The 13,451-nt window shown below is 34.9% G+C and overlaps 2 protein-coding genes across 3 annotated transcripts; one reads left to right on the top strand and one right to left on the bottom strand.

The window, feature by feature from the left end:
- The first annotated feature begins 767 nt into the window (after nt 1-767).
- On the top strand, nt 768-8,441 carry LOC112783298 (protein LNK2). Of its 2 annotated transcripts, none has more exons than XM_025826188.3 (8): nt 768-1,270; nt 4,188-4,530; nt 4,703-4,832; nt 5,077-5,383; nt 5,679-6,389; nt 6,489-6,646; nt 7,606-7,979; nt 8,078-8,441. In XM_025826188.3, the coding sequence occupies exons 1-7, from the start codon at nt 1,247-1,249 to the stop codon at nt 7,952-7,954; spliced, it is 2,022 nt and encodes a 673-aa protein (XP_025681973.1). In that variant the 5' UTR covers nt 768-1,246; the 3' UTR covers nt 7,955-7,979; nt 8,078-8,441. The 2 variants fall into 2 exon arrangements, with proteins under 2 accessions (XP_025681973.1, XP_025681974.1); XM_025826189.3 differs by having other exon boundaries at nt 8,058-8,441.
- A 368-nt stretch (nt 8,442-8,809) lies between these two features.
- On the bottom strand, nt 8,810-12,627 carry LOC112783299 (DNA-directed RNA polymerase V subunit 5C). The gene is made up of 4 exons (XM_025826191.3): nt 12,355-12,627; nt 10,223-10,405; nt 9,290-9,403; nt 8,810-9,155 (listed from the first exon to the last, which is right to left on the bottom strand). The coding sequence occupies exons 1-4, from the start codon at nt 12,601-12,603 to the stop codon at nt 9,030-9,032; spliced, it is 672 nt and encodes a 223-aa protein (XP_025681976.2). The 5' UTR covers nt 12,604-12,627; the 3' UTR covers nt 8,810-9,029.
- Between the last annotated feature and the right edge of the window lie 824 nt (nt 12,628-13,451).

Here is a 13,451-nt window from a genome sequence, read left to right as displayed (position 1 = left end):
CTATTTTTCTTTTTGCTGTCACGTCCCCCACCTCATCCACTGCTCTGTGCTTTGACTCGCCGTTGTGTCTCCTACTGCATTATTCTATAAGAAGTCATCATCTTGACGTTTAGAACTATCAGAGAGATGGGGAATGAGGTCCCCGTGAAAAATGAGGACGGGAACGGGGAGCAAACCTAGGGCGGGAATGGGAAACAGGGAGGCATCCCCCGCCTCCGTCCTGCCCCATTGACATCCCTAACCGTAGAGATTAACGTGATTAAAATTTGAAATATTTAAGGACTAAATTGAAACAATTAAAATTTTAATAATTAAATTAAGACTCAAATATACCTTCACAGACCAAATCAAATATTTTTTTATTATTTTCATATAAAATTAATAATTAAAAACTATCATATTATAATTTATTCCAACTTATCAAATCATTTAACAATTCAAAGTTCAGTTTCGTATCAACTCCACCTAAATTTAAACTCTTATTTTGTTTAGTTAAAAGAATATCTGAATTTTACCGCAAGTTTCAACTTTCAACTCCCAAAAAAAGATGAATGTGAAACTCCCGAGGCTGAATTTTCTGACTTGGATAAATATGACCTTATTGGGCCCACACAGGCCCATATCGAAAGCGACCGGCAAAACGACCACAGCCACGGAAAACGCCCCATGGGTGGGGCCCACACAGCTCACGGGTAGCGGACGAAACGACAAGTCTTCGAAACGCGAAACGCAGAATGAAAGAGTGAAAAATATTTAAAAGCAAAGAAGGGAAAACATAACCAATGAGCTGAAAGCATTTGATAGGGCCATTCTTAGCCACTACTTTAGATACGCTCCCATTCACACGTGTTTCTCACGCGGGACCCACGCTCCAATTGTAAGCCATTCAGTCACCTACTCACGTGACGTCACGTGCACTCGACCCCATCTCATACACAAACACCTTACACCTCCCTCTCTCTCTCTCTCTCTCTCTCTCTCTCTGGAAACTCCGTTACTCTTCCTGCAACTTGCAACTGAAATCTGTTTCTGCAGTTCTCTCTCTCTCTCTCTCTCTCTCTCTGAAACCTTGCATGCACTGTTGTGTTTATGGGAGAAGCTTGAAGCGACGCCGTTTCGATTCTGTCGTTGGAGTTTATGGTGTGCGTTTCACTGTAAAATCTTGTGGTGATTCCGGCGATGAGTGAGCTAATTCACGGCCTAGTCTTTGATTCTGGTTTCGATTTCGTGGATTGCTTTATAAGAGATGTTTGATTGGAACGACGAAGAGGTTAGTCAAATTTTCTCAACCTACTTTCTTTGTTATTTAACTTTTACTTTTGAATTTTTTAGCTGAAATTCTGAACATAGTCAATTATCCAGTTTTTGTTCCTTTTTTTTTGTTTTATTTTTTATTTTTTAAATTAATGGAGATGTATTGGTGTTGTAAGAACTGCTTAGATTCTTGCTGTTGTTGCAATGAATTTGATTATTTTCTGTGTGATTTAAGCATGGAGTAAAAGGATTGAGGTGAAGGTGCTGTTGTATTACTTCGGAGTTTTTTTATTTTTTGTCTTTTTGTGTTTGTTCCTTTTGTTGTTAGTTGTTGTTGTTGTGTCTTTGGAGATTCATCTATGAGCTAGAAGGGAAAGTAAGGCTTACATGATTTGTTTGAATGTTCTTAGAATTCTGCATGCTTATTGAAGCATGGCAAAGTACAAAAAATTTAAAGGGGAAAACAATGAGAGACGGGATATCCTTAATTTGAATCTGGTTACTCTCCTCAAGGTGAAAAAAACATGTTCACTTGGATATGCTGCATTTTCCCATCAGTTCCTGGTAGTTCTGACTTGTTTGAGTACAGAATTTCTCCGATGTAAAATGTAAGAGATGGGAATAAGTTAACTTTGTAGCAAGATGAGTGAAAATTCTTTGAGGGGCTGGAATTCCAGGACATGCAGAAATAGGATTTGAAGCAAAACTTAAGAAACTGATGTTGCATGCGAAGAAACTTTGAACAGAGGTTAGGACTGATTCAAGGTTTGTCCTATTGTTAATGGCATATGTTTCTTGCAAAGGGGAAGAAGAGATGGAAGAAGAGGATATCAAAGTACTAAAACTAAGCTGTGACCATTAAAGGACAATACCGTTCAAAATTGTTTCTTGCAACGTGAATTGAGTAAAGGGCCTTATGGTAAATTTCTGGGACTTGACCACAATATGGAAGCTGTAAGGAGTGATGAAGATGGTCAATATCGGAGTGCTAAAGAGATGGAAGGTTAACAGAATTACCAGGCCTGTTTCCTAAAAAAGATAAGAAAAGTCAATACTATCTGTGTGATGATGTGCTGATTTCTTCTCCAACGATTTTGCCAGTGACTGCTTTCTGATTCATTGTCTTCTGTGATTTCATATATATAATCAAGATGGTGACAATGTAAGCATGAAACGTAGCACCCTCAACACAGAAATTACAGGAAGAGAATTATGATAGATGTAATTCACCAAATCAAGTATACACCCAAAATCACTGTATGAAGTCTGAAGTAATCAGTGATGGAAATAAAACAGTAACACTGATAGAAGCAGTGTAGAAGAAAAGGGCAAATACCGTTACTAAACTATCCTTGATCCATCAAATTCAGAGGCCAGAACCCCACCTACATTGGCGAAAAATTTGGAGGCAAGTGTAAAGAATGGAGAAAGAAGATAGAATTTCGAGAAAATGGAAATACTGATTGAGAGTCATACCAGTCTGAGAGATTTCCACTGCAAATCTCTCTCATATACTCTTATATCTAGATTAGTTATTTTAGCTCTATGCACTTTGCTTTGCCGTGCTCCACTATTTCTGGATCAATTTCCCTCTGATCTTGCTTACCAGCTTCTTGTAACACCTTTTCATTTTCCTTATTGATTGCAAGTACACTTTTGCCCCAAGTCATATAAAGAGTGGAATTGATTATTTTATCACACAGACAACAGAGAAGCAATATCAACTATCAAGTAGCTCATATCTACATCTGGTTTCAATGTGATTGGACATGTTTATCATTTAACTTGTGGCAAGTGGCTGTACGTTTGGCTGTTCAGATTCCCTTAGCTGGTCTTGAAATTGCAGATTTACTTTCAAATAACGCCGTTGTGCCATGTCATGTGTCATATCTGAAGTAAGCCCATTATGATCATATCTCTCTCGAGTCTTGACCACCTCATGCAAAGTTTTCTTAGGTCTCTCTGCCCCTAATCTACCTTCCTTACTAGTTACTAGATGCTCTACTGGTCTTTTCTCCACAAATCGCATATATTCTTGATTTTGACAAGTGAATTTACAAATACTTTGATATAAGAATGATTGTCATTATTCAATATATTTAAACAAATACTCGCAAAAATCAAATGCTATGTGTATTTCTTGAAATAACTATGTCGTTATGTTATGGAAAACTGTATATTATTTCTTTCATAATGATTTTTGTTTAGCGGATGTACATTCTAGGATAGTTGGCAATTATTGTCTAGTGATTGGTAATTCATGTCTCATACTAATGTCTCTAAATTAAAGTATTAATACAGATAATGAACCTATCCTAATAGGTGCTAGCATATCCCAACAGTCTCTTCAAGTCAGTGATACTGAATAGATATCTGTCATTTCTAATTTGTAAGTTCTTGAAAATGCAATGGCTATCGTTGTGCTATCAAACTTTTCTTTATCGAAATGTAAGTCATATTTCAGACTGGGTAGGATTATAAATGTTGAATCTGTAGGAATATAAAAGAAGAGGAAGACAGTAACAATGTCATAGAAGTTTACTTAGGATTGATTTTATCAACACTATATGTCTATATATTGCCATACAGATGTATCCTTCCAAAGTGTTTTATGTTGTCACAACCTTTAGGTTTTCCTTGGCTTTCATAATGTTATAAATAAACAAATATATAACAATATTATTAGTTTTTATATTTACCATTATTATATGATTTACTTTTTTGTTTAGATAAGGGTTTAATTGTTATTATTATAATAGAGGTTAGCGTTCCTTTGGAGGAATCCTTATCCTCCTCTCCTTTTGTAATTCTTTATTGCTCTATTATATTCAATTGCATGCTTCAAACAGTGATCTTTTACATTACAAAATCGATACCAAGTTGCTGTAAAATTTACTCGTGTTTATGAATGTTTTATACTGGATTGTTTTCAGCTTGCTAACATAATATGGGGTGAAGCTGGTGAGAATGATGATCATATTGTGCCCTATCCAGAGGGAAGTGAAGATCTTAGCAACAAGAAAGAATGGAATCAAGAAGCTGGGACAAAGTTGAATGAGCAGAAGAAACCTGAGGATAAAACAAATTTTCATGAAAGAAAGATAGGAAGCAGTTCCAACCATGATACTGGTGGAGGACTATCTGGCTCAGGCTATGGAAAAGACTCATGGCCCGACCTGTCTTTATCCACTGTAGATAAAATTGATCAGGGCTCTCTGGGTACTGAAGTATCTAAAAATTTAAGTGAACTAGGCAAATTCAGTTGCTCGAGAGGTGGTAAAATTGCTAATTCTTCTGGAATTATGTGTATATAGTAAGCACATCCATGTTTAGATGTGTTTGCTGATGTATTTTGCGTTTGTGTTCCAGAATCATTTATGAAAATGATAAACATGCATGATGTGTAATCCTGCATATTGCCATTCCTAATTGTGTACTTGTTTGGCAGAAGAGACTACACAGCTTGATAAGGATGCAGAAGTTTTCCAAAATGCTAATGAAGGTAAAGAGCAAGGTGACTTTGTGGATTATGGCTGGGCTAACATAGGCAGTTTTGATGACCTTGATCGAATTTTCAGGTAAAGTAGATATTTGAACTATTTTATATGGGATACGTGCATTTATGATGTATTGTCATGCATGTGATCGGTAACATGGGAAGGAAGTTCAAGAGTGACTGGTTGACAGTGCTTATTTGAAAATGTGCATCTATCTGCATAGATATGTGCATTTTAGTCCCCTTGGCTTTCAGAATGTGTGATCTTTGTTATCTTAGATTGGCATCTATCTGACTGAATATTCTCACAAGTGATGATTTTGCAGCAATGATGACCCTATATTTGGCAATGTAACTCTTGATAATTCTGATGAGCTTTGGTCCTCTAAAGATGTGAATAACAGTCCAGCACCCATACCAGTAGATGCACCAAGTCCAGCTGGATCTTTAAGGAACAGATCTGAGCCTTTGGAAATTAAAGAAGAACATGCTCAATGCAATGATCAAACATTTTCTCTCAGTTACGGGAAGGTTGGTGGTGCTGCATCTAAGGATTTACAAAATTCTTGTGCAACTACAGTTGATGTGGGATCTGCTGGAGGTGGATGTAAGCCAACTGGAAAGGATCAGCAGGTATGTGTAGTACTGTAGTTGAATTAAAATAATCTCCTGTTTATTTTGTCTCTCATATGATAATGTAAGTGATTATTCACTACCATGCCTCCAAGCCACCTGTGATAATGTGCCGCTTCCGTCTTCGGCCATTGGTGGCATCGTTTTCCTAACGTGTATCTCGTTTGATAAGATCTTCAATTTCTTTTCATACACAGCTGAATAATCTCAACATAATCATTTGCAACAACTATATTTTACTGTTTCCTCCTACGCGACAAAGTATTTGATCTTTGTCCAATTTATACATGTGCAGCCCCTGAAGCAGAAAAATTCGTTGAAAGCTCGGAAAAGTTCACAGGTGAAACAAGAGGGGAAAGCATTGCATGGCCCTTATGGTAACTGGTCGTCTTCAGGAAGGATGGCAAGACAATTTGAGAATCAGTTGGCACCTTCTGTCATGCAACCTTCTCCCTCTTCAATTCTTGGTCAACAGAAGCATCTTCAAGGACCTCAAACACTATACCAGAACATGATGAATCCATATGTTGCATCACCTGTGTACGGGAACCTTACTAATACATATGCTGGTATGCCAATGCTATCACAGACCCAACCAGGAGATCCTAGATGTCAGCCTGTTCTTTCTGGGTATGAAGTGTCTCCTGGTATAATGAATCCTGTGAAGAAGTCTGTGGACTCGGTCAAGCCTCAAACCATGACCCCTCAGGAGAAAATTGAAAAGTTGAGGAGGCGACAGCAAATGCAGGCAATGCTTGCTATTCAGAAACAAAGACAACAGTTGGGTCATCAAGTTCCTAGCACTAATAAATCCATCACTCAAAAGTCTCCCATGGAAAACCAAAGTACTCTCAGTGATGGAACCGATTTAGAAAATGAAGATTTAACTCTGCCTTCTCTTGATCCCCCGATTGAACAAGATGATTCTAATACAGTCTCTGCAGCAGTTGATAATGATTTTGTTGAAGATGCCATACTGTACAAGCTTCAGGATATAATATCTAAGGTTTGTTAAGCTATTGGCTAATAGTATATTCATTATAATATGATTATTTGTGTACTAATTCAGACATTGCCACAATCCCGAGGCAAACTTTTTCTACAGTTAGACATCCAAATAAGACTCTGCATCAGAGACAGCTTGTTCCGTTTGGCACAGAGTGCAATTCAAAGGCATTATGCCAGTGATACTAGCAGCACTAACAAAAGTAGCAGAGAAGAACTTGAAGTCATTGCAAGAGAAGAAAAAAACACCCAAAGCAGGTCAGGAAAGCTTTTGCGATTCTCAGCTACTTTAATAGCCATGACTTGTTAAAAACTTATTGCAGTTGCTCTATGCATTTGTGAAATATTTGGTGCTTGTGTACAAGTTTGTGTGTGTGTGATTTTTCATCACTGGAAACAAATTCCCACAGAAGTAGAAATTTGTCATAGTTAAATTTGTCTTCTGGCATTATTTTATGAGTAAATGTCAGTCATCATCATCATCATCATCATCATCATAATAATATTAATAAGGGATTATTTGGGTGTTGGGGTTTTGGAGGAAACGGAAAGGAAAGGAAAGACTTGTCGTTTTAGATTTATTTTTACACTACAAACCCCTCCTTCCTCTTCCCTCCCCCCAAAATCCTAACTTGTAAACAATTCCTTAGCATAAGACACTCTTCACACGTGAAACTTGTGCTAAATTCTGAAATGGAATTGGTTACAGCAATATGAGCATATGCCGCTGAACTGTAATTCAGTTACGCATGATTATTCGATTATTATAATTTGAATATCCATAACCATTTGCAAAATCATATATCCTTCTGTACAAAAGAAAGACGCTAAACCCTTGGAAATTCGAGAATTGATTAACAAATCATAACAAGTGGACTATGGGTAGTGAGACCCACTACTTCCACTTAAGCCAAAGCTTCAAAAAATGATTAACTGACACCAGATCAGGTTGCCAAGAGTAAATAGGTGATCTATAGCTCACTGAACAGACAGGAATTTTGTTAATTAACTTAACACCTGCTTGTAACTTGATAGAGCTAAGAGCTTATGTTACTAGTTATGCGTATGAGAAAAAGTGTATGCTCAATGAAAACTATAAGCATGTTCATCTTGTGGAAAAATACATATTAATCTATATATCTAGTTATGGATGTCACTTGCTTTCCCTTGTAAGATGCTAACATGTGATGTGTGCATGAACCACAATGATCTTACAGATATCCCAGGGTCCCTGATGTTGAAACACAGACGAATCCTATTGATCGAACTGTGGCTCATCTTCTCTTTCATAGTCCTCCGGACTTAGCTGCAAACTATTCGGATAAACTGGACTCGCCGATGTCTTCGAAGGTTCATTTTGAAAGCAAAGCAGCTAACATGGTGAATTTTCCTGTGACTAGCTTGCCAGACGAGGGCTTGAAAAGTAATCAACAAATGCCTCACCCGGAGTTCAAGAATTCTTGGTCATTATTTGAGGCTCAGTCTATGGATCAAATAAAAAACAGTCCTTGCTTGGACACTTCCGAGAATGCATCAAACACGCAGGAGCTCGAAGCCTCTCAGTGAAAAAAGCCATTCCCGATATCTGAGGGTAATTCCTTCCTTATTACTTCCATGCTTCGTTGCTAGACTCCATTTTAAATATATATATGGATATACTGTAATGCAGATGTTTTCTTCTGTTGTCAGCTATCCAGATCATAATCCCACCCTAGCAGAATCCTGAGCACCTGTTTCGTGCATGCTTGTCGCCGATAATATTTATGTTTCTTATGTACTGAAAACATTGCGCCATGTATCTCAGTATCTGACCATACTCTCAAGGTCGACGTCTACTAAGACGTTATTAGATCATGACTGCATCAAAAATGTGTGTAGCCAAGCCACACTTAGACATAGAATTCTTACAGTCTTGGCGTGACTTACTTTAGACCAGACTTTAAAGTTGGTTTGGGGTGTCTATACTTGCAATACTTTCCCCTTATCATCATGCCGAGTGTGACTTGTGATTTTTTATTTGGTTTTATGTATGTTCTTGGTTTCAGGTTTTCAACCATTGTGTCTAGAATCCATAATTTTCTTCTTCATTCTGGTTTGAATTTTTCAGTCATCACAAAAAAATTGGTATCGCTTCCATTTTTGCCTTTATCTTCTCCTTGTCTGATCTTCTGTCTGTACCAGAATTTTTTCTTCCACCAAAATTCTGCCGTCGTCCATAACTCATCAAACACACTATTCTCGTTCTATTCTTATTATACAAATGATGACGATATTTTAAAAAATGCTCTATAACAAATTTTGCGTGCCTGTATATTTAGGTGACATGCAATACTATTTAACAATGAACTTAGTTTTATATATTTGCAAAACTTTATTTTATTATTTTCTTAATATAAGTATTTAAAAAAAAAACACAGAATATTCAAAATAAACAACTTTTTAATTCAAAATCCATCCATAGATCATGCCAAAATGTCGAATGATCACCATTGTTATGAATTTACACATCTAAATAAGAATGCATAGCAACATGTCCAATTAAGTGCAAACTGTGCAGTACAATACATCAGTCTATTAGTAAATAAGGATGTTTGCTTGGTTACGAAAATTTTTGCATTGCATTTGTGATTTTAATTTTGCATCACACCACACAGCGATAAGTGACAAGAGAATGAATGAGGCCACCAGTGTGAGTGATCTTCACAACTTGTCCTTTCTCCCATCCATAATAGCGAGCAATGGCTTCAGTTTTTAGCATGAGTGGCAGCTGAAAAAGAAGGCCAAAAATAGTGAATAACTAATTCATAATTCTGATCCAATAGTATGTTTGCCTTTAATTATTGTTCAAGCAAAGTGACATTATTATTAAATTCCATGAGCATAGTAAGAATGATACATTACCTGCTTCTCTTCCAAGTTGTGTTTCATGAGCAGTGCTTGCTTCTCATCAGCTGTCAATACCTCATACTTTGGCTGCAGCAAATGCTTTGCCATATTGACCAGCAAGTCAGTTATCTAAGCGCATGCGTGCGCACACACGAAAAAAAAAAGGTATTATCATTTGTCGATGTTTATGTAAATGCAAAAATGAGAATGAAAGCTTGCCATATCAACATTAAGACTATTTTAAATTGATATATAGTTTTATAACTAATGTATGAGAAATTACCAAAATCAGTTCCAAGGATTTTAAAACGGATATTTTAGTTTTCAAGAAAAATTAATACACAAAAACATCTTCAAGAAAATTTTGAGCATCTGATACTAATAAGCCCATTTCTCAGAGAAGGGAAATTCAAGAAATATTGATGCCCCACAAGCCAAATTCAGGAAATTGGAAGCTGATAATTCATGCAAATGCATTTTTATGTTCTTATGCAAAGTTAGTCTCAACTTTTCCTATCTGTGAAATCTTTCCTATCATCGCTTTTATGAAACTCTGTTGATGACATTAAAATGTCCACATTTGCTGAAACCAAAAATACCCTTCTATATACAATCTTTTAAGACAATCTCTTGTGACTTTTTTTATTTCCTCAACCACCAAAGGCACGAAGTACCTGTAACTGTTAGTATACATAATGAAGCTTACTAACATATCTATCAAGAAGGTAAAAACATCACCAAAAAGCAAGAACTAAATATGCATTAGTATAGAGAAAAAAAAAAAATCATCATATCAAACAAGTGTATGCTAAAATGGCTAGGCCCTCATGCATGCTTGAGCAACCTCACGTTCAGGTCTCATGGATATTGAAAATATTATGCAGAAGAACACTAGAAAAAACTAAATGGATAAAAAGAAAGAACTAAGCATTCATGAGGGTAAATTACCTCAAAAATCTCAACTTTAGATGGATAACTTTCCATCAGTTCCTTTTTTGCATACGAGGTCATTTTGCTTTGCACAATAACTAGCAGTCCATTCAATTTTCCTTTACCTGGAATCTGGTCATGTATACTCTTTAGAGTTTGTTTTTTAATAATATCAACGGGTCCCATAAAGACAACCAGTACCTGCACAGCAAAACCATCCTCACTCTTAAGCATCTTTTTTTGTTTTTCCCTTCTTTGTGTGTGTGAGAGTGGTGTGGGGCTTGCTCTTCCTTGGTCATAGAAAATGTTAAAACATAAAAGAAAAAAAAAGGTAAAATGCACATTAACTTCTTCAAAACTATTAGATAGCTTGCCTTGTTTGATTAAATTATTATTTAATAATTTTGTATGTACGAAAATAACTTCACGTGAGCAATTACCATTAACTTATTAGATATATAATCTAAGTTGTCAATGACATTTTTCACTTAATATTTGTTGAGGTTGAGGACCCTAATTTAGTTTATGATTTTTGCTTCATCGATCTCCTATCAAGATCTTCGAATATACAAATTATTTAGCACAATTTAAAATATAATAATTAAGGGTTGTTCTTATAAATGAACAAAAAAATATCTTCCTTTGGATATATACAACAGTTTTCTAATTTCTGTTCTAGATATCAAAAATGTTATTTTTCACACCTAACTTGGTGTCCAATTAGATATCTATATAAAAAAGCAATAAATCCAATAATAAATATATATATATATGTTCATAAGATTTTTCAGGTGTGTAAATAACATTATCCTAGTGTTGATAAAATGTTAAAACCTCTAAATTTTGACAGCAAATATGGTAACTTCAATTATATGCATATGAACCCTCCATTGGATTTACTCATTGATACTTTTTTATTCGTAAGCAATCAAGAAAAAAAATCGCAAAAAAAAATCAAACATAAACATTAATCAATATATAAAACAAGGGTAATGCTAAGTAGATAAAAAAAATAGCCAGAACTTGCCTTATTTAGCATTAATTAATTATCGCAACAATTAATGAATGCTAAATAAGATAAGTTATGACTGTTTTTGGCTGATTTTCTTTGGTTACCAAACATTTCCGATAAATCACCAATAACAAGCACATCAACTAAATCTTAACAGATGAATGTATTATTTATTAAAAGTGGAAACATTATAGAAAATACTAAATAAAATTTATTTTTTATTTGCTAATTCGATGCTTAACAAAATAGGACAAAATTTAATAAATAAACCTAACGAAGAGCCAAAGTTTGATTCTTCTGGCTACTATTTTTTATTATAAAAGATTAAATACTAAAAATTCTATCCATAAAAAATACATATTAATTTAATAGGCCTTTCATAAAAAATTAATATCTAAACTATTCGAATATTTAGAAATGATTTTTAGGCTTTTGGTAAGTTTATGTAAATAAATATTACCAAGAAACTTTTCTTATAAATTGCAAAATTTGTAGCAAAACATTAAAACCTAATCAATTATTGAAGGAAAAAAATATATTGAAAATGAAATAAAAAAAAAAAAACGTTTCTGAAATCAAATAGCTTAGTTTCTTGAGTCCCGCTAGGGAGACAATGGTTTATTTGTACAATGGATTATATGAGTTACAAAATGAACATCCCCAATATTATCTAGAATAACCATCCGAGTCCCAGGAATAATAAATATCTTCCTAAAAGTTTAAACTGATTTTCAGGTTCACCAAAGATCGAAGTCTTAACCTTTTGAATCCGGAGTTCTAATACCATGTCATAATACCACTCATCTCAAAAGTTTCAATTGATAAAAAAAAGTAACACTAATAATTATATCTCTAATATTCCCTAAACCTCCATTGTCCACATTGTATAAATATTACATTGGTTGCTCGTACTTTTGGCTAGTTTCTTTTCTTCTCCCACCTCAAATGAAAAACCCTTTGTAACGTACCATTTTGAGCGCAGTTTCATAATAAACTTGGAAAAACAAAAATAAACACAATACAAAAGACAGAGAATGTAAGAAAGAACTTCAAATTCAGATCAGAACTAAGCAAGTGAAACGTCACGAGAAGTCGTACGTATATTCGTATGCGTATACGTAGGGGTTTAGGTACGTACCATTTTGGAGGGATCAGAGCGAAGTGAGACGGAGATACGGAGGGTTTCGGCGTCGGGAATTTGGCCGTAGAGCGAGCGGAACTCGGCAAGGGAGCGAGTCAACTCGGAGTCCGGCACGTCGTAGCCGCGGTCGCGGAGCATCTCCAGGACTGTCCGGCGGGCGTGGAAGTAACGGGAGCTCTCCACGGTTCCGTTGTCGGAGAAGGCCGTAATGCATTCACCGGCGGTGGTGTTGGCGTTGGTTGCCATGACGGAGAGTGAGAGCAGTGAGTAGTGAGCTGAGGTGAGTGTAGTGTGTGTCATGCACTTCTCGTTTTCATGGATATGCCGTTTCAACTGATTTATATACTAAACAGATTTCACAAAATTACAAAAGTGTTATTTCGCTGAAATTAGCCCCTATGTATTAATATATAAAAATATACATAATTTAATTATTTTTAGTATTTGAACCGCACATTTTTTGGGTAGAAATAAAAGTTCTGTTATGCAAGTTAAGAAGGAGAAAAATATAAATATTATAATAGTAAAAATGAAAAGTATAGATAGATAATGAAAATACTAAATGATATGAACAATGAATATATCGGATATTTAATTCATTAGGTGTGCAAATGATTATCTTAATATTAAGATTTAGGTGGATAATTTAGGAGTATAATATATTTTTATTTTATTGAACCAATTTTAGAGTCTATTATTCACATTATTCACAAAAATTATTATCTATCTAATAAAATCTTAGTAAAAAATTACACATTATAAAAGTTGAATGTGCAATCATATATAACCAAAAACAGAAAAAGAGAAAAAAAGCATAACTAATTCTGTTACAAAATATGTACTAGGCTACTAGCTAATATTTATGTCTTATACTAACTACCTCCTTATTATTTTTTTTTTCTCATTAACAATTTTAAGTATCATCTATTAGTGTTACATAGTATCCACTATCACCGACCATCTTTATATAATTCATGCCACTATCTATCACTTGCCACCTTTATATATCATGTATTAGGAATGGATTGTCTCCATTATTAGAAAAAATTGAAAATGTAAAGTATAATTTTTAATTTTTTATTATTTTTTTTTAT

The sequence above is a fragment of the Arachis hypogaea genome, chromosome 20, assembly GCF_003086295.3.
Source record: "Arachis hypogaea cultivar Tifrunner chromosome 20, arahy.Tifrunner.gnm2.J5K5, whole genome shotgun sequence".
Taxonomy (NCBI): Eukaryota; Viridiplantae; Streptophyta; class Magnoliopsida; order Fabales; family Fabaceae; genus Arachis; species Arachis hypogaea.
Note: the sequence above shows the minus strand (reverse complement) of the source record. Positions and strands in the feature narration are given on the sequence as shown.